General features: G+C 44.6%; 1 protein-coding gene across 19 annotated transcripts in view; it reads left to right on the forward strand.

The window, feature by feature from the left end:
- The window catches only part of KALRN (kalirin RhoGEF kinase), a 641,436-nt gene that overhangs the window by 66,020 nt on the left and 553,955 nt on the right, over positions 1-21,461 (forward strand). For 3 of the 19 annotated variants that reach the window (XM_032406714.1, XM_032406715.1, XM_032406717.1), the window contains exon 1: positions 160-444. The exons of 14 other annotated variants lie outside the window; for them this stretch is intronic. In XM_032406714.1, coding sequence (XP_032262605.1) covers positions 378-444 — 67 coding nt within the window. In that variant the 5' untranslated portion in view covers positions 160-377. Of the gene's footprint in view, positions 1-159; positions 445-21,461 lie in introns of those variants that run through there. 2 more of the 19 variants (XM_032406727.1, XM_032406729.1) reach the window with 2 other exon arrangements.

The raw sequence follows: 21,461 nt of genomic DNA on the forward strand, positions 1-21,461 counted from the left end.
TGGGAGATTCTGGAATGAAATTCAAGACATGGCCCAGAGTGTGGATTTTCATTCCCAAGTCCACCTCTAACCTTGCCTCTTTGTGACCGCCCTCCCCGGCTCCCCTCCCCCTGCATCTCTGACCTCTCCTTGGGCCCCTGCAGGCTAGGTCTGCACAAGGCGGCGGTGTTCCGCACTTGTTCCTTTGTTGCTGTGAAACAGCTCCGGCACAGTCAGCCTCTGTGTGGGAGGACTGGTGGCTGTCTTCGCAGGCAGGCATTTGCTCAGAGCAGGCTGCGCGTGAGCCCAGCGTCAAGTAACTCCGGCCTCCTCGACTCGGAGGTGGTGGGATGAGGCTCTGCTGAGGGACTGGCTGTGAAGGATGACTTCAGGGTGGGATGACGGACCGCTTCTGGGACCAGTGGTATCTCTGGTATCTCCGCTTGCTCCGGCTGTTGGATCGAGGTATTCCTGAGTGAGTGTGTGTGTGTGTGCATGCGCCCGTGCGTGTGAAAGAGAGCGAGAGACAGGCAGAAACACGCACATGGAAAGACATAGAGCGCAGGCAGTGGGGAGCAAGAAGAGAAAGAACAGGGAATGAAACAGGCGAGTAGCCAGCCTGTGGAAAGTAAAGAAAGGCTGTTTTTCTTGTGACATTTGTGACCCAGCTGGGAATTGGGAGCACAGGGCCATTTGGGGAGCATCTGTATATCAGGATCTCATTTCTTGCTGTTTTTTTTTTTTTTCTTTTAATCAAGATTTCTGTACTGTAGTCAAAGATGAGTTAAGCCCTGTGTTGCGGGGCTTTTGATAGAACACTCTGAGAAGCAGTGTAGTGAGGAGAATGGTCCCTGCAGCAAGAAGCTGGGGGCAAGCAGATGTAGGACCCAAATCTCAGCTCTGCCACTTACCAGCTCCGTGGCCTTAGGCTGATTTATGTGACTTTTCTGAGCTTGTTTCCCCATCTGTAAAATGGGCTTGGTAAGACCTATTTGCTAGGGTTGTTGTGGAATTATTATTTAATTTATACCTGTAAAGCACATAATGTCTGGTACATAATACGTGCTTTGTAAGTGTTCATTTCCTCTTTACACACCTCTCAGCATCATGGAGCTATATAGCACCTGTGCTGACGACAGCTCCCTTTGTGGATTATCTGTAGATACAGCTGGTTCAGAATTTGTAGTTTGTAGAAAGAAAAGGGAAAGTCAGTTTTATTCCTCAGGTTAATCTGACCTTAATACATTTCACCCTCACATATTCATGTGATTTAAATCTCCTGATAATGTGATGCAAATCCAGATAGTCTGTTTTAAGGAAAAGCCACTGTTAACTTGGTTGAGTAATTGATTTTTAAAAATGTGGAGTGCTATTTTTAAAAGCTTTGGCTCCTTTAAGAGGTTTTGGCAAGAATGAGATCAAACCCCTGATGGAAAAGATGGTCCTGGGGACACCCTGCTATATACCCCAAGGTGGATTCCTCTCCAGTGGGAACATTCTTAGATATGCCGAGAGGTCAGTACCAGGTAGAAGCAGAAAGCTGCACAGAGCAGGTGAACCAGGGCTCTTATCGGGGAGAAATCAAAGATGGAGGAAACCAAACCAGCACATTCGAAAAGCAGTCTCTCACTGGCACTGAAAAACAGGCCAGTGGGGACCCAGACTGGAGATGGAGATGAGAGTGTGAAGAGAGCCAGAACTTCTTACAGGTGGAGATCACAGACTGGACGATGGGGAAGGAGCTCACAAGTGTGAATCCCCCTTATCTGTGTGAACTCAGGGAAGTTACTTAAACTCTCTGTGTCTCCTTTCCTTCACTGTAAAAAAGGATGCTGGTGGTAGCACTGACTCAGAGGGTTCCTGTAGGGGCTGAGTGAGAAACTACAAGTGAAGTACTTTATCCCAGTGCTTGGCATGAAGAATGTGACCCTTCAATGTTAATTCTTATTACCAGAATGGTTAACTCTCACTCTCCTGCAGACATCCTGAGAAAGACAAGAACAGGTGGCATGTAATAACCAGAAGCTGAGAAGAGTCTAATTAAGAATTATTAGAGGCTTAGAGACAATTTATACTTACATGAATTAAAACAAAATTCAAACTAACATATGCTAATTATAAGAAGAAATTAGATGTTAGTGTATAAGCTGTAATAATAATAGTTTATTTTTACTTTCTAGAAAATGCTTGAATCCATGAATTGCAAACTTAGATTCGAGTTCTGGCTCCATTACTTTCTAAGTGCCCTTGAATAAATGGTTTACTCTCAAATGGAACCTCAGTTTGTTAATTTGAAAAATGGGAATATTAATACCAATACCTGTATTATAGAAATTTATTGTGTTAATGCATGTAAAAGTGTCAAGCATTCTTAGAAATGTCAGGTTAATAAATGGATGGATTAACCTGTGTCCCTGGATAGCAAAAGTTGGTTGCCAGAATCGTGTCTTTTTCCACAAAAGTTTTGTCATCATGTATGGCTGCAATTGAAACTTTATGGTCTTTCATAAACAGCATCTCTGGGAGTTTCTTTATTATGGGGCTTTAGACTGGCACCTTCTGACTGTGTAGGATATCTTATCTCTAGGCTTTCAGGGGCTGCCCAGTTCTGGTTAGTGGGCATCCTAGTATTGCACATACATACGGGTGCATACCCACATCTGTATTCAAGCAGAATTTTTGGCTGTCGAACACCCCTCTAGAAGCTAACGTTACCTAGCACTATATAGACAGTAGCATGCTAGGTGAGCTAACTCATGGGAGATGTTCAAGAAGTATTTGCTGAATGGATGGACAGATGCATGATGAACCCATCCTTCTGGGCAGGGAACAAAGTTCTCTTAGGTCTCTCTTTAGCTCCCTTCATCTGTTTTAGGATTTCATGTCATTTCACCCTCACCGTTGTCATGTCTCATGTCACCTCGAACGTAACAGGCCTCAAGAAAGTGAGGAGAGGCTAAGAAACGAGAAGAAGTGGGAAATGATGAGTTTAGCCCAGGAAATTGAAATAATCGACAAGCTGTGTGCCGCCTGAGTCATTCTCTTGGCTGTGACTGAGGGATAAATGAATCTGTGATTTGACACATCTAGGAAAAGGGAGGAAACAGAACACATCAGGGAGCGGAAATAAGCTTTACTGAGAAATGACGGTGCGTGCTTGGTGATTGCAGACAGACCTTTTGTCTCCCCCATCATTGTTCAGTTAAGGGCAGGGATCTTAAAAAATAAAAGGGATTGTTTTCTAGGGCTGGAGTTCGCTATGTGTAAAGATATGTAAGATAAGGAACTATCAGCTTGCTCAGACATTATTTTGATGAGTTATTTTGTTAATAGGCTCTGCTGTTTTTACGGTGTTTCTTACTGGACGTTTGTCACTTTGGCTGTTTGTGCTCTGTGCTTCCAGACAGGGACTGAAGACATGGTTTCTGTGGCGGGGACTGTCCATGGAAAGAAAGGAGCTCATACGGATAAGAAACAAGAGGAATATTGATGAGAAGTAACATCGATTTTTGTGGTTGTTGAGTTTTGGCATATCCTTGGGGACCCAACACGTGAGGAGGGGGCTTACATTTCTTTGTTTTCAAGGCAGTCATTTTGGAGTGAAGGAGGAAGAGTGAAAAGACTGGTGGCTCCTTCTTCACAGGGCATTGGGCAGTGCTTACCACTGTACAGAACGTCTGCTGGTTGTCCATGAGATGATTTTAGGTGACTTACATATGTCGCTGGAGGGTCTCTTGCTGCCTGGCACTGTCCAGCAGACAGTCTGTTCTGCCCAGTGTCTGCTTCCATTGTGCTGTCCCCCGCCCCCACCTCATGTGACACAGGCCCTCCTTAGCCCCACTTATCTTTCAGAGAGCCCCTCACTTACGCCAGCCCTGCTTGGGTCTCATGCTCTGCCCTGCCTTCATCTCTGGCCCCAGGTGCCTGTCCCACCCAGCCTCCCTGCTTCCTCAGCCCCTCTCCCTCCCTAGGGCTCCTTTAAGGGCACGGCCTCATACCACTTGCTGCCTGTGACCCCGTTCTCTGGCATTCTTCTGCTAGCCTCCAACCCATCACCAGTCTTCCTGCTCTCCTCTCCCCATGCCTGTGCCGACTTTGCCCCGTATCCTGGGTCTTTTCTGCCTCTCCCTGCCACCTGCCTTGAGTGCTTTTCCCTCTCAGGAGCCCCCGTCTTGTCTTCTTTTGCCCTTGCCTTTTTATGTCAGCTTTCCTTTACCCTCAGTCCACTAGTTTCTTTTAAAAATAAATGTAAGTAAAATGGAGTTGATTTAAAATACTCTCGAGGAAATAACTGTAGGAGATATATGGATATGGCGAAATGGTGTCAGAAGTACATAAATGACTGATGTGTGGAAAACTTAAGAAGTGATATGTAGACTTTACAATATAGGCTTTAGATGGCTAATTTCTTCTCAGTGCTTTGTCCATATTCCTGTACCTACCACACAGAGCTTTGGATTCTGGGCCAGAAACCGACCGGTTCTTACTGCTGCATGTACATTAGAATCACCCGGGCGCTCTTAGAAAGTTCAGTGTCCAGTTCCTCCCTTCCCACCGCCCCCCCCCCCCAAGCCAATTAAGTTAGAATCGCTGGAAAGGGGGCTGCATATTGGCATTTTTAAGGGCTCTGCAGGTGATTCTGATGGAGCCGGGCTTGAGGACTGCTCATTGCCGTCCTGTAATACGGATGCCAGAGAGTAAAGGCAAAAATGACTCTTTAGCAAAATAACAAAATAAATGAGAAAATCAGTCACTATATGAGAATAATAAACATAAGAGTAAACATAGGAATGCACTAAGGGGTAAAATTTAAAAGAACACAATCTTTTGGGTATAATTCATGCAACTTTCTTTAGAGACTTCACTGCAACCATTTTCTATCACTACCTAGCTAAACCTTGACTTTCCTTCATATTTCTAGGAACAAACTTCACCTGTGTACAAGGATGTTGTCTGGCCCAGCTTGTTTGGGGCTTTGGCGCTCTGTTCTGACTGCCTAGGGCTTGGGAGATTGGGATGACGGTTTGTCACTGCAGATGTCAAGCACCTTTCATTGCTTCTTAGTATAGCTCCCAACAGCTGAGCATTGCCTGTATTCAGCTAGAATTCAAGAAGGAAATTCCCTTTCTCCTTCCGGATAGATGGGCAGTGAGGAGAGTAACTTTTCTGAAGCCTTCAGTGTTCAGCCAGGAATCTACTTCTGTTTCTTACCAAAGTCCCCCTTTCCCTGTGCAGCTGTTCTCTCTTGCCTCAACCTTCACAGCTTCTAAATGTCCTAATCCAGGGATTGACTCTGCCAGGTGCAGTGCAGGGTCAAGAGGCACCTGGCCCTCATGGCTGTGGCTCTCAGGCATCTTGACCTTTGATCTCGTCCTTCCCATGCCTATAGCTCTCTTCCTGGCCCTTGGTCTCCCATCACTGATAGATGCCCTGTCTGTGGTCTGCTTGCTGCTCAGTAATCTGCCCAGCTCTGGTCCCTGACTGTGTCAGACTTGGTGACTCTACTTAGTCCATTTGCTTGTGGCCAGTCCCAACTGTCATGGACTCTGGGACACCCACTTTGCTTTGGCTTGTCCTGCTCTTGTTAACTATTGCCTATGTGTGCCCGGCTTGACGTGTGGCTGCTTTGTGCCAACCTTTATGAGTTATCCCTTCCCTCCTATGATCTGTGGGAAAAAGAAAAGCACACAGCATGTGTATGAAAAGTGTTGGATGGCTCTCCTGCACTGGGGATTTTCTAATTAGAGGAGTTTAGGTTGTAATCACCTTCCCGTTTGAGCGGAATATTCATATAATATGTAAAGAAGTTACTTTAACTTAGCTTTTTTTTTTTTTTTTTAAGATTGTAGTTATTTATTTGAGAGAGAGAGAGCACAGAGGGAGAATGAGAGGGAGAAGCAGACTCCCCACTGAGCAAGGAGCCTGATGCAGGACTCAATCCCAGGACCCCAAGATCATGACCTGAGCCGAAGGCAGACACTTAACCAACGGAGCCACACAGGCACCCCTTAACTTAGCTTTTTAAGTTGCAAATAGATATCTCTAATAGTTATTTGATTGACTTTCGGCACAAGGCTACTTTTTCAAAGGGACCAAGTCTCTTGTCCAGTAAAGAGTTTGAACACAGCACCTCTTGAAACACCATCCCAGACAAATCCCTGTTGCTCCAGAATCCACAAGAAATGCCCCAAGTCTCTTCTTCTTATAGTTAATCCACACCCTTCCCCTTCTAAACCTTGCAACCCCTATGTCCTCCAGAAGGAGCTCCCCAAATTTGTCATGCCTGGTTCTGTTTGGAGGCAGGTGGGCACTATTCCATGACTCACAGTGTGCTTCTATGGGTAGTAACAAGACACGTCTCATGTGGTGGTTGCGAGCGCCAAAGGAGTTAGTATGTGAGGCATTGCCTGGCTGGAAGAAGTGCTTGGCAGGTACATGTTTTCCTCCCAGATTTCTGCTGCCTTTAGGAGTTTAGTTACTTCTGGGGGGGGGGGGCTTTCCCTCCACTGAGAGTGGAGCTTCTCTGAGTTTAGGTCCTTGTCCCACCACCCCGTTATATTCTCACCCAGACACCTAGTTCAAGATGGTTTCCAATAAATCACTTTGGCTAACAGAGTATCTGAACTCTCCAGAGAACAAAGGAAAGGTCCTGATTATCATGTCATTGTTAAGGAGGAAAAAAGAGAACTGTAATGATTTGACAATAATATCTTATCCCTGTTGGTCCTCATGATGTTTCTTTGAGGTAGATTACTTCAGTCCCCGTTTCAAAGATGGTGAACAAACTTATAGAGGTTAGTACTTGGCTAAAGTCTCAGAGCTGTTAAGGGAAGAACAAGATCCTTGTTCCCAAGGACACCTGACTCCCATCTGGATTGAGTTCTTTCTATACCTGTTATGGTACAGGTAGGGAGATACCCCCTTTTCTCTTTCTCCAGCACACGTGTTAAACTGGGGTTTCTGTCCACCTCCCGTCAGCACAGACCGAGCATACTGCTGGGACGTCTTGTCTGTGGTGCGAGATCACTAGACAAGATATATCTAGGCCACGTCCTGGGGGAAGGACACCGATAGCTGTTCTGTGACGTCCAGGTGTGGTGTTTCCATCCAGTGGGGTGGAGGTTACCGTGATGTGAGAACAGTAAAGCAGCACTTTTCTGGGTGTGGTGTGGCTTCCCAGGGCCCGTTCTACTCTTGTGGCATATTCAGCGATTGCTGAGAGTCAAGGGCTAATGGGGCAGCTGTGTCCCTGGATGGTCATCGAGCCAACTGGTCTCTCAGTATAAGTGATGAATTCCCCTTCACCTTGCAGATGGAGGCGGCTTGTTATTAAAGAATCGGTCAAAGCAGTAAATGTTGTTGGTATCACTACTGGCAGCACTGATCATATCTAATAAGGGCCTAGGCGTAGCGGGGAATATTTGGGGGTAGGAAGTAGGCTTCCCGCCCTTAGAGAGCTTGCAATTCAAACTCCTGAAAGACCGAGATCTATCAGTAGCCTCTGTGAGTCTCTGTTGGCCCCTCTGTGAAATGATGGATTACTTATAAGGTGGATTCCTTCTAGCCGTAAGGTTCCATGGTTCTATGTGGACAATACTTGCAATACCTGTAAAATAATATACCTGTAATACCTATAATATAGCTACATGGTGCTGCAAGGTATTATTTCATGTTGAATTGCTAAAAGAGTGCTATACATTCGTAAGAGGGAGACATAATTAGTCTGAATGAAAGAAGAAATGTTTGCTCATTCAACAAGCATCTTCTGCGGGCTTACTATATGCTATGCCCTGTTAAGGCTCTGGGAATACAATGCTGAAGAAGATGGTATTCTTGTGTTCATGAAACTTCATAGTCTAGTGGGGGAAACAGACAATAACAAATAACACAACAGATACCACAATGGCAGGTAGGATGAGAAGGAAAGAACTGAGTTAAGCTTCAGTTGTCCTTAGTTATGAGGCTGGAAGTCAGAGTATAGACTTTCTGGGGTATTCATGTGGTAGGAGTTAAGAGTGGAGAGATAGGTTGGGGCTACCTTGTGAAGATTCTTGCTTGCATGTCAAGTTAAAGGCAAATGATGGCAGGGTAGCAGCATTTAATTTAAAAATGTATTGACTGATTTCCACATACCAGGCAGGAGGGAATATAGGTACTGGGAATATAGCACCAGCACCAGGTACTAAAAATATGAAGAAGGGTAACATGGTATAACCTAATGCTAGTTCCTTCATGCAACTGAAATATGGCTATGTTTCTAGAGAGCAGTTAGGGTGGCAGATGCATGGTTTTGAGTTATCGGCCTAAAAGTGATAGTGAATTGATAGTAGCTCAGGGAAGACAGTATGGGGGGGGGGGAGTGTGAGTAGTGTAGACTGATCTTGGAAAGTGTAGACATGGGGAGACAGGATCAAAGCCATGAGAGTATTCCTGAGGGTAGGAGGAGAGCCAGGATACAATAAATTCATGAGAGTAGAGGAGAAGGGACAGTTAGGGATCCAGGTGGGGCAACATTGAAGGCTTTGGTGACAGAAGGCTTTGGTGACTACTCACAGCTTTGTTTCAGCAGCCTTGGTGAGGAGAAAACCAGATTGCAGTGGGAGGAGATGGTAAAGATGAGGCAGCAGCCAGCACATATTGTTTGTTTGAGAAATATGTCAGAAAATGCAAAGTAAAAATAGAATAGCGGTTGGTGGGACATTAGGGTCAAATGACGGTTTTGTTAAGGAAGGGAGGCCTAAATGTATTTGAGGATGGGATGGGGCCAATGACAGGGAGAAGTTTGAAAGTGATGTAAAGAAATGGATTTATTAATCCATTCGATAAATATTCATTGAGTGCCGACAGTGTTCCGGGTCCTGTGCTATTTGCTGGGGATACAGCATGAATAAGGCATGAAGTCTTCATGAAGTTTACATTCTAGTGGGTGAGGCAGATAATACACAAGTCCAGCAACAGTTGAATTTATAATAAGAGCTTGTGATAAGTGCTGTAAAGTGCAGCAGTGACCTGGGGGAGGTAGGGATGGGTTGAAGGAAGAGTACAGATGGAAGTGGTAGACCGGAGGAGGGGAATGCTTCCTCTGTTGGAAGGAAGGTGGAAGGAGGTGCTTAGAAAGCTATTTTTAAGTAGAAAGAAGAAGAAGACCAAAAAAAAAAAAAAAAAAAAAAAAAAAAGGAAATGCACTTCAGGTGGCCTTGATATTCTTAGCAGAAGAGTAGGCTGGGACTGGAGAAGTGGGCTAGTTCAAGACCTCGGATAGGTCCTCACCTGCTTCATTCAAGTCTCCAACAACCCTGTGATGCAGGTGGTGTTATTTTCATTGTATAGATGAGATAACTGAGGGGACTCAGAGAGAGCCTATAACTAGAAAGTACAGGGGTGAGGTGGCAGGGAAGTCGATCAGCTGTATACTCTGCCATTGAACGGCTCAGAGGGGATGGTAAATGAGTGGAGAACCATAAGCCTGCCAGTGAAATCGAGAGATCAGTCCCTCCTCCCTCCTCTTACACAAAACCTTATGCTGGGCCCTGTGGGAAACTCTTGGAGAGGAGATGACACCTGTGCATGGAATGCATTAAGGACATAAATCAAGCCATCAGCACGTACTTTCTATTAAGCACACTGTCCTTGTGAGTATTTGGATTTTTAAGGATTTGGGTAGAGCAAGGGAAAAGGGCATTCCGGGTGAGAGAAAATGCAGTGCAAACACTCTGGTGATTCAGAGGAAAGGTGTAATCAGAGAAGGCTGGAGCTTTATCAGATAAAAAGTGAATTTACTGGTTCAAGAGATGGTATTGGGCCAAACAAGATCAGTGGTAAGTAAGAAGAGGTTTTTGTTTCTCATTCTCTTTACCTCCATAACTGTACCCTCAGCAAAAGAAGAGACAGAGTTGGAAGAGACCTCTCATTTAAGAGATGAGGAAACTGAGCCCAAAGAGAGGATTTCAGTTCCTGGGGCCATGCACTTAGTTATGGTTGAGCCTGCCCATGAAACCAGGAAACAGAAACTCCTAGTCAAGGCCTCTTTCCATTCTATTTCCCTGTGGTTTCAACCCAGCCCCACCCCCTTTCACAAGCTCAGTGTCCCTGACAGAGTCGTTGTATGTGAAAGAATGGGCAGGCTGGAGAATTCATGGATTTGAGGGATGTCTAGATTGGATCCAGCTTCTTAAGACTCCAGGCAAAATTTCTAAGAAGCCCCCCAAACAGGCTCTATTTCTTTCTCCATCCTCCCTTGTTATTATCATGAAAAATAGGCTGAGTGGAGTTGAAAGTGGCACCTCCTGGCTCCCCTGGTCTATTGCAGAATTGAGTTCTAAAGAAACCAGTCCAGAGCAAAGGCAGAGGAGTGTCTTCCTTATAAACCCAGGCTAGGAGGAAGAATTGGCATGGGGCTTTTAATCTACATTCATGCCAAATGAAATCTGTTAGATGGGATAATGAGCTCCATATTTTATAGACTATTTTAAGCCTGTCTCAAAATAAAGTACAGGACTAGGGGTGGAGGAAGGACGTAAGGCTTGGAGACAAAATGCCATGGCTTACTCATCAGTGTTTTCATTTTAATGATCCCAACCCCAGTACAAGTCCCTCAGTGACACTGTAATGGAAACCACATTTTTTTTTTTCTGCTGGAAGTTTCAGGATGAACACAGCCAAATGCTTTGGGGCATAATTAAGGTTATAAACTCTCATCCCCGGTAAAACACAGACCTTTTACCCCAGGGGGCTCAGTTAGAGACAGTGTGGTTGGAAAGCAGTTCAAATTATAGAGACATTTCTTTTGCCGATCTCTAGCCCACCACAGCTTCTTTTCTGGGCCTTCCCTCCCTGTTCCTCCTCCCTCCTCTTCCCCTTAACCACTGCCTCATCCCTGGGAAGGAATAAACGAACACATAAATAAATAAGGACCCTGGTATTCACTCCTTTCCTGCCACGGGGAGAGACTCTCAGACAGATGCTGCTGTGTCTGCAGGAGGCTAGACAGGGCTGGCAGAGGCAGCACATGTGTAGCAGGAAGGCAGCCCAGGTAGCCTGCCAATAGATGTGGGGTACTGGGAGGGGGAAGGTGCATGTGTCATCAGTAGGAATGGGAGGAGGTGGGGAATGTTCTACACATTACAGGCTGGAAAATCCACCTCATAGGAAGGTCTTGAGGACCTAAGAGAACAAGGTGGTCCCTCCTCTTGTGTTTAGACATGATGGGTTAAGAGCTCTCTCAACTTACATCTCCTTTGCCTTCACCAACTTTCTGAATCTGCAGAGAGCAAAGTTAAGAAACATGGCCTGGCCAACTCGATTACATGGGCTTATTTTCCTCCTTTCTTAACCACATCTTGAACACCTGGAATATATAAGATAGTGGGAACCCTTAGTGCATGTATATAAACTCTTTCTCTGGCCAATTGCAGTCCAATTTTATTCACATTGCGAAGGATCTAGTTAGCATAAGGAACAAGTGAAGGACTAGAATATTCCCCACTCCCACCCCCAGCTGCCTTGATCCCATAATCTGCCCCTGAGGTTAGTGATTCTATGATAGACCATGATGAGACCCAGCTAGGCACTCTGGCTCCTTAGAGATCATATCACTGCTTCATTTTTCTTCTCACTAACCCCGTCACCAAAGGGCAAATAGTCATGTCCATAATATCACCTTCAGGAAGATGCTATTAATGAGTGCATTGTCAATTCATGTCTAACAAGTATAAATACCTCTTTCAGCCTTACCTTCCTCATCTGAAGAATTAAGGTAATATATGTCTGTGGTAGTCATAACTATTCACTAGTATTTCCAGTTCTCCACCTTATGAGCACACAGTAAGATTGTACTTCCCCACACTTTTGGCCATGTGTTTCACTTCCAAATGGAAGTTTTAAAAGCCATAATACTATTTACTTCATTTGCCCACTGTTTCACTGACTATAGAAGCTATTTTGGAATAAAGTCTCTATCAGCCTGGGACCCTGAATGACTGGGAGCATAGCCCTCTGTTGAAACATGTTGAACATGTAGTGTAAACAAGAAATAATCATCTTTCTGTTAAACTACTGAGATTTTGAGGTGGTTTGTGTCCATAGTCTACCATGCTTGTATTGACTGATATATACTACCTTGTAAGACTTTGTGAGGAATTACACAGAACAGAAATCTATATGCAATGCATGCCACATAGTTGGCATTCAATATATGGTGGATAAATGGTGGATACTTTATTATCACTATGAATATCATTTAAGATGCTTTTGGCTTCAGGTAGCTGAAATTCAAAATAGCTTAAACAGTAAATACTTCACCTGCTTCTCTCTTCCTACTTCTTTTCCTGCTTCTCTTAACAAGAAGTTCAGAAGGTGGGCTGTTAAATCAGAGGCTCAATATCATCACCAGATTCTTATTTAGCCATCTTGGGTTCATTAGATTTCTTACAACTATAGATTGTTGCATTTCATCACTTTTGGGAAAATTCTCAGTCATTATCTCTGTTCTTTTTCTTTTCTCCTTTTGGGATACCAATTGATGGAAATTTCTTGAATTTGAATCAATTTTGAAATTGATTGAAGTTGAAATTTCTCACCGTATCTTCTATATTTCTTATTGTTACTTCTATATTTGTCATATTTAGCTCACCTTGGTGCATCCTAGTCTCCTCTGATTTATCTTCCAATTTATTAATTCTCTAACCAGCTAAGTCTAATCTGCAATTAAATTTGTTCATTGACTTCTTAATTTCAAGTATTGTATTTTTCAGTGCTAGAATCCCTATTCTTTTTCAAATCACTTTTTTTTCAAGTTTTCTTTAAAATTTAAAATTTGTCTTTTGTTTCTCTGAACATTGTAAGTATATTTGCTTTATAGTCTCTAGTTGGATAATTCCAGTATCTGGAGTCTTTGTGGGTCTTTTTCTGTAGTCTGCTGTTTCTGATGGTTCTTGCTCATGGTGTCTTTTTTCCTTGTGCTTTGATTGTTCCCTGGTCATTATTTTTGAAAAATATTTTATGATAATAATTTGAAGCCTAGAATGGTAACTTTCTCCTACAATGATCATTTTTCTTTTGCCAGACACCTAGAGATACAACCAGTCCAATTCTACCTTAGTCCAATGCTTGAATGCTTGGGGATCCTCAGATTATATGTAGCTGTGTTTCAAGTTTCCATGAGAGCTGGTTTATTTCTTCATTGCCTTTACCTTAAGGATGAAGCCCTCTCTCTGGGAGGAAGCCCAGCTTAGAGTGGAATATTTTTTATCAGAGTCCCTTCCTTGAGAAAGCCCAGAATTTTGATTTTTCTCCCCTTTCCCATCCTGGCTGTCAAAAGCATAGCTAGTTTTACAACAATTTCTTGCAGATTGGCTGATGTTCTGAGGGCAAATGCTGCTTTGTGTTTTGGACCTACCTCTTTGGATTCTCCTCTTCTCCTAGGTTTTGGCCTAGTAATTCTTTGTTATTTTCTTAGCTCTTTAATGCTTTTAGGAAGATTGAGAAAAAAAAAAAAACAACGATTGTTTTTAGTGGGAGGGTTGGTCCTAATTTCTCAGCCTGCCATTACAAGAATGGAGATCCCAGGACCCCAATTCTTTGCATTCTTTCATTCCTTATAGTCCCAAGATGGCTGCCATAGTGCCACATGTCACATGGAGAAATGACAACTGAAAAAGCCTGGTTTTAATGCATGTATTCACGTAGGTCTTTTTTTTTTTTTTTTTTTAAGATTTTATTTATTCACTTGAGAGAGAGGGAGAGCACAGAGGGAGAGTGAGAGGGAGAAGCAGACTCCCTTTTGAACAGAGAGCCTGACATGGGGCTCGATCCCAGGACCCTGAGATCACGACCTGAGCCGAAGGCATATGCCCCCGACTGAACCACCCAGGCACCCATCACATAGGTCTTTTTAAGAGCAAGAAAACCTATCCCAGATGTCCCTTGGGAGACTTTTTCTCATGTGTCAAAGGACATAATTATACCACCAATTCCTAAACAAGTCACTAGAAAGGGGATATAATTTTCATGATTGGTATAACATAATAACATTTACCCTGTGGGGCTGGGAGGGTCTCTACTTCTCCTAAGGAACATGGTTGCTGATTCCTAAACAAAATCTAGGTTCTATAAGCAAGGAAGAAAGGGGTAAATTGCTCCTGGGCAGGCAATCAGCTGTATCAGTCACACTCTGCTAGAGTTAAGGATTAAGACATGTAGACATATTTCTTGCCCTAGTTAGGGGACCTACGTGCTCTGAATGAGGCAGAAAAACATAGAGCCAAACCCTAATGGAAAGGATTCTGAAGTACTTAGGGCATGTCCCTTGAAAACACATTTTGTAACTTAAAAAAAAAAATTGAGATGGCCTGTGATCAAAATGTTAAAAACTTATTTAATCAAAAATATTAAAAAACAAAATTCTATTGTAGAACAAAGGGCCTTACTGGAAATTTATTCATAATATTTAATCACACTATAAATTACTTCTATAAGTGTATATTGCATAAAAACTAATATATCTGATGGAGTCATATAGCTCCCCTGGGTGAGCTGGGTTCTTGCAAGTATTCCTGGCAGAAGAAGGATCATATTAAGGTTTAAGGATTCTCACAGACCTTGGGAACACAGGATCACTTCCCCAGCAGGGCTGGAAGGCTGTCCTTGCTCTAATATACCTGTCCTTGTTACCTAGGAGCAGGGTTGGAGGCACAGAGGTGAGGTATGAGGGGACCAAAGAGAGCCTTTCCTGAGGGCTGGCTTACTCTCTGTCTTGGAAAACCAGGTGGCCTCCACATCCTCTCTTTGGTAAAAAAGGCCCCAGAGGGAGGGATATTTATCCCCCTCCATAGTTTTCACCTGAGAAGAAGAGGTCCAGTTCCTGAACCAATACCTTCTACAGGTTCAGGATCTATCTCCCCTTCCTCTCTTTTCCATATCCCAAGTCTATGGCTTGACCTCATCTTAGGAGTTCCCCTCATCAATCCATCATTTGCCACAGGTTGCTAGCTCTTGGAAGTCCCTCAAAGAAGATACCCAAAGAAAGTGTGCCAAGCAGGTTGAAAGTGTGCATGGAGTGATATTTTTGGTCATGGGCAGATGAGTACAGCTGGGTTTTGGGAGGTGGTTTCATGTGGGGTGAAAATGAGTTAAAAGTACACTCACATGTAGCTTCTGTCCCCTTTTATCACCTCCACACTATCTTAAACTCTATCAGTTAAAGCTATTGATTTGCATGACCAGGCTCCTTTAAAAACCAAAGAAAAACCTAAAACTTAAAGTTGGGAAATATTGAGCACAGTGGTAGGCTTATTTTGCCGATTGACTTACTTTTTAGGCAGTGTGAAGAATGGTTCAGTGTGATGAAGCTTTGAGATCAAAATGGCTTGGTTTAGCTCACAATTCCACCATTCACTGCTGTGTAATGTTGGGTACCTCTCTAGGCCTCAGTTTCCCCATTTATAAGATGCTGACAATATCAGTATTTATCTCATAGTGTTATTGTATGAAGTGATGTCACACATGTAAAAAGCCCAGTAAATGTTAGCTATTAATTCTTAACCCTTACTGCCTAAAATCTAACTTTTGGATGAGAAGGGGATGGGGGATCAGGAGGGGATCTAAGGCCTGGAGGCCTAGGGGGGCAGGTCTCAAAGGGGTGGGGGAGACAGAAAGGGTCAGGAGTGCTGAGTACTGGTACTTTGAGAGGAGGCACCTGAGAGTTGGAGGTGAGGGAGGGAACCAAAGACCAACATTCACTTGCCTTGAAGTTTAGCCCAAGGCCTATGGGGGAAACTTCAGCCTCAGGCTGCCCTCTGTACCTTGTGAGTGGGATGTGTTTCCTGCAGGAGCAGAGTCATCCATCAGTAGCTCCTTTTAAGGCCCTGCCTCGTCACCTTGAGGCTCCCTGCCAGGCAGCTGAGCTGGGCTACCTCTGAGGGGGCAGTCACCCTGCTGCCTCCTGCTGGCTCCGTCCACCAGCTCAAGGTGCTTCCCGCCTCTCTGGAGTTCCTTCTCCATTAAGTAGATTAAGGGCTCGGCTGACCTAGCCCAGAATAATGGACACACTAATTGGCAGTCATTAGAGGGCCTCAGCATTGATAAATCTTCAGGCCCTGGGCAGTATCTGCTGAAATCCATTCTTATCGACCAGTTCAGGAGAGAAGGATCCAAGAGCCAAGGTGAAAGCCTGGTCTTGCTGCCGAGGGGGAGGGGCTGAGGCAGCCGGTCCTCAGTGGTGCCAGAAGGGTAGGGTAGGCCCTGGGCAGAAGCAGTGAAAGAAGAGGAAGGCAGAGGAAGGGCTTTACTTTTTAAATAGGAAAGATGGTAGGTAGTAGTAGTCTGGGCAGCAGATTGGGCAAGAGATTATGTCAGAGGCAAAGGAACGTAGCTTTGTCTACACTGTGGCCACCGTGGCCGCTGGACCTGTCCTGGCCATTTCATCAGAGTCAAGCAGCCTGTTGGTCCTGTTGATATGATGGCTTTGAATGGGCATGCTCTCTTTCCCAGATGTTCATCTCCAGCCACCCCTGAGCCCATGGCATGGCATCTGAGCCCTCAGGAGAGGAGCGCTGTGCAGAAGTTGAAGGAGCTGTTCTCCTGAGGACTCTGCGTGACATACGGGTACAGAGGATGCCACCTTGCGAACACAGAGTGGGGAAGAAGGGCTTCGCTTCCATCAGGGCTTGACCCCGGGGCTGTGGGGACTCTGGGGAACTCAGGCGGTCTGGCACTCGGAGTGCTGAGGGTCTGAGGGCTCTGGAGCAGCACTCTGGGTCAGATGCTGGTACCCTCAGAGAGGGCACCTTGCGCATCTGCCGGCAGCAGTGGGCAGCCAGAGCAGGAGAAGGACGTGGCAGGTGTGGCCAGCGGAGTGCTCGGTGAGCACAGGGAGATGTGAGCAGGGCTCCTGAACATCATGGGATCAGACTTTCCAGGGGCTGGGATACTACATGAGAAAGGAAATCAGGCCAACAACAGGGTTGCCTCTACTAAGGGGGACTTCTTGTCTGGTGAGGACTAGAAAACTCAAGTTGTAGAAGAAACATCTTGGCATTGAGGTACTCCTTAAATTGGCAAATATTTATTGAATACCTATTCTACAAAGGTACTATTATGATAGTGAACAAGACAGGCAGTCTTTGTCTTCATGGAAATTACAGCAAAGGGAAAGGATTATTTAGTTGGAAAGTGCCGTGGAGCAGAGAAGAGAATTCCAGTTGTAGATCTTAACTTGAAAGACCTTGAAGGATGGGTAGAAGCTGCACTTGTGGAGATGGAGGAGAGCCACAGAGGAAAGGTACAGAGTAGGAGGGTTTGGTGAGTTTGGGAAATGGTCTTTATGTGGAGGTTGTATGTGTATGCTCATTTTGAGCATGTGTGCAGGGTATTTGGGACAATAAGAGAGAAAGCTGGAAAGGTCGGCTGAGTGGGCTTTATGTTCCACACTAGAGTTTTAGGATTTTATTTAGTAGTTTATGGGCAGCTATTGGGAGATTTTTGAGCAAGGAAATTAACTTGATCAATCCTTTCCTGTCCCCGGCTGAGGTCACTTAGTAGCATTGGTGTTGGGCAGGGCTTCAGGCCATGATTGTTTCAATATGTTCTCTTCCTGGCTTTCTCACGGGAGCAGTCGTAATTTTATTTTTACCCACATCTCTGTTTTGGGTGTGCTTCAGATTAGCAGCTCTATGCTTCCAGTTGGAAGAGAGCTTCTGTTCAAAGTGCTGTGTGGGTGGAGTCCTTCCGCCACTGTCCAAGGCCTGCTGCCCCTCCTGGGTGTTGACCTTGGCTGTAGAGGGTGTGTCCCTTGATTTAATGGTGTTTGCTTCCCCTACTTTTTCAGCTCCTTCCCCATGCTTCTGAATGACCCAGGGTTCCTGCAGGGAGGTTGAGCAAGGGGCAGCTTGTTGTTTGGGTGTTAGCTAGGGGCAACAACTAATAAATGAATGGTCAGTTATTTCTGGAATGTAGGTCTTTGCTTTAGCCAGATTTACTTCCATTTTATCATAAATACAAGCAGCTTCATAAATTTAAATTGGTTTCCAGAAACAGATGCTGGTTCCAGGAATATTTCTCGGTATGGAAGACAGGATTGTCAACAAAGATGGGGATGCATTTTTAAAGATAAGATCTATTTGCCAGGAGATGGTCTACGGAGAAACAAATTTGGTGGTTTAAAACTCTGTGTATCCAGATGAAGGGTATGATGCAGATTTAACTTTCAGTGACTGTGATGTTTTAAAAATATCCCTGTGGTGCTGTTAGCTTAGTTGGCCTGGACACTGTATTCATGAGGGGAAGGCTGTGGCTCAGCTCTCATCCCTCTGTTGGACAGATAACTTCTCTCTGGCCATGGTTAGAGACTGCATCTTCCATTCCAGCTGGTAGTCTCTCTGTAGCTTTTGATTAGTCATGCAAGGGCCAGCAAAAATAGTATAGACAGACAACAAAAATCTAGTCTTTCTACTGGAAAAATAATTCAGAGAAAGTGGCCTGTTGATAATGGTTGTGTTGCAGTTTAGTTTTTGTACTTTGATTATGTACTTCTTATGTGCCAGGAACTGTCCTAGGTGCTTATCTCAAATGTCACAATAGTACTGTCCCTATATTACAGATGAGAAAACTGAGACTCAAAGAAGTTATGTGACTTTCCCAAGTCAATGAGCATGTATAATGGATTCTAACCTAGGTTTTCTTATTCTAAACCTCGTGTTCTTTCCTGTCCTCCATCTGGACACTGGGATGAGAATACCCATACCCTAGATGCCTAGAGGAAGGATCAGATGTTGGACCATTCAGTGATATCTTGGGATCTCCTCTGGCCATGAAAGTATATTTGGCTATGACCATAGGCCTCTTCTTGCTTTGAAGCAGAGTTACCTCTATCCCATTTGACGTCCAAGTTAACATCTGCTCATTGCCAACTGGACCCCTGGAGACTTCTCTCTATCTTCCAGCCCCCAACCCCCTGCTGAATTGAGGAAGTGACAGATGGAAGATCAAGTGGCAGATGGAAGATCAGATTTCAGACATTGCAGGCTTCATTCTGACCTACAATAGCTCGGAGAGAGAGGAGGGGGTACTGGCCAGTGCGTGGACAAGTTGAGCTGCTGCCCTGAGCTGGGGGTCTATACTGGGAATTTCTTTTATGAAAAAGGAAAACAGTGGTGTTTTTTCCTTGAGCATGTGGTAGAGAAAGAATCAGCAAATTATTTGATTACTTAAATAACTAAAACATTAAGCATCATCTCTGGAGAAGGCAGAATTGGTGTAATTTGAAAGGTACTAGGAAAGTGCTTTCTGCCCAAAACTTCTCTTACCCTGGCAGTGCCTTGGCACCCAGAATAGTTCATTCATTCTTTTGGGCTAATAAACCACAGCTAATCCTTTAATGAGTGTGAAAATAATGCACCCTGGTGTTAATTTAAGATTCCTTGGCTCCGGAAGAAGTAGAGGAACAGAGGCTTTGTGTGTGGGGGGGTGCGAGTGTGGAGTGGGGTGGGTGGTGTCTAGAGTGAATGGATGACTCAGACGTGGTGGGAGTGTTCTGGGACGCCTTCCTGGAGGAGAGAAACACTTAACATGGTGTGATGGTAGAGGATTGTTCCTTCAGGAGCTGTGGATTGGGGCATTCACCAAGTTACTGAACATCAGTTTTTAGTTTCTCAGATAATGGAATTAGCTCTAGTAGTCAAGGTACAAAGCCATTATTAACTTATAAGCTTTTATAATTGCTTTTTGGAAGCCCTTTCTGCTTTGGCATAGTAAATCTCCTTCACAGTGCCAGGGATTTAAAATTTTTAGAAATGACATTTAATTAATGTAAAAGGTAAAATCTCTTTGGATTTCAAGCTGCCTTGGGAACCTTCTCGCCTCCTCCCAGGTGTCATCCAGGAAGCCTCCCTGAGGGAGCCGTGGAGGGAGGCAGAGAAGAGTGCCTTCCCTAGGAGTGACTGCTGCACTTTCTGGACCCAAGCAACATTCCGTGGGGCTGCAAGAGACACTTCCATCTGTGGCAGGAGCCAGATTTCTGGGAGGCTGAGTGGTGAGCTCTCAGCTGGGGTCAGGCCAGAGAGACCACATATGGCAGACGGCTCGGCTCTGGCTGCCACTTGATGGGGGCTGCTCTTGGGGCCAAGGGAGTGGGAGTGGCAGAGACTTCTCCCTGTGAAGGACACAGGGGAAGTTCCTCTTCAGATCTAGGGAAGTTTTAGCAAGTGAATGGGGATTATGCCATCTCTGCGGGAGAGTTTTCTGAGGAGACTGTGAAGATGTGCATAAATATGAACAGTTTAAAGGTGCAACACACACACACACACACACACACACACACACACACACACACAGAAACTCTCTGCCGCTGACACAGGTTCTGGATATTACTAAGAGTTCTGTACATCTCTATATAAGATTAATAGAAACACTCACTTAGGCCACATGTAAACAGGTTAGGCAATGAGGCCTATTTAGTTATGGAACTCTAATAAAAGTAAACAAATTCCATTTCTTTTATTTTTATAACTATGTCTTATTTTTTTTAAAGATTTTATTTATTTATTTGAGAGAGAGAGACAGATAGTGACAGAGATAGCGAGAGAGAGTACAAGCAGGGAGGAGAAGGAGAAGCAGGCTCCCACTGAGCAGGGAGCCTGACGTGGGGCTCGATCCCAGGACCCTGGGATCATGACCTGAGCTGAAGGCAGACACTTAACCGACTGAGCCACCCAGGTGCCCCTATAACTATGTCTTATTTGAGCATGTATTATATACCAGGTTAGTCCTAAATACCAGAACTGTATCTTCTCATTTGTCACAACACCACTGGGAGGTAGCTGTAATTAATTGTTTCCAGTTTATAAAGCACCTCTGTCATCTCATTTGATTCTTCCGACGGACAGTATATTTCCACGTTGTACGAGTGGGAAATGGCCAGAGGTGGTGATATTGGAGTTGGAACTCACAGCTCCTTACTGCGACTCCTGTCTCCTTTTGACTGTACCACAGTGCCCTCACTCTTCCTCACCCCCGCCTTGTTCTACAGAGAGTTTCTTGGGATTTTGTGTCTGAGAGAGGTATCTGAGCAGGATGAGCTTTGAGGATGTCGATGGGGTTGAGAACAAAGTGACAGGGAGCAGGGAATGGAGACTGACCGGCAGGGCCCTGGGGGATGCGTCAGGGGCAGCGCAGGCATGGCTTAGGCTCCGGGTGCAGAGGGAGCTGGAAAGGAAAAACTGCCACTTTGGGGAAGAACGAGGCTATTCCCCTCCATATCTCCATATCTATGAGGGGACTGACAATACAAAGACTCACTGATGAATGGGCAGAAGTTTTCAGGCCCAAGAAGATATTAAAATAAATATTTAATTGGAACAAATTATGCTGTGAATCATTAAGACAAACATAAATCTCATGAATAAGGTTTCTCTTATTTCTCTGAATCTCAATGAAATATTTATGGAGGAAAATGAAGTCAGCTCACTGCTTTGCATGACTAAATGTCA

The sequence above is a fragment of the Phoca vitulina genome, unplaced genomic scaffold (genome assembly GCF_004348235.1).
Source record: "Phoca vitulina isolate PV1807 unplaced genomic scaffold, GSC_HSeal_1.0 scaffold8, whole genome shotgun sequence".
Lineage (NCBI taxonomy): Eukaryota > Metazoa > Chordata > Mammalia > Carnivora > Phocidae > Phoca > Phoca vitulina.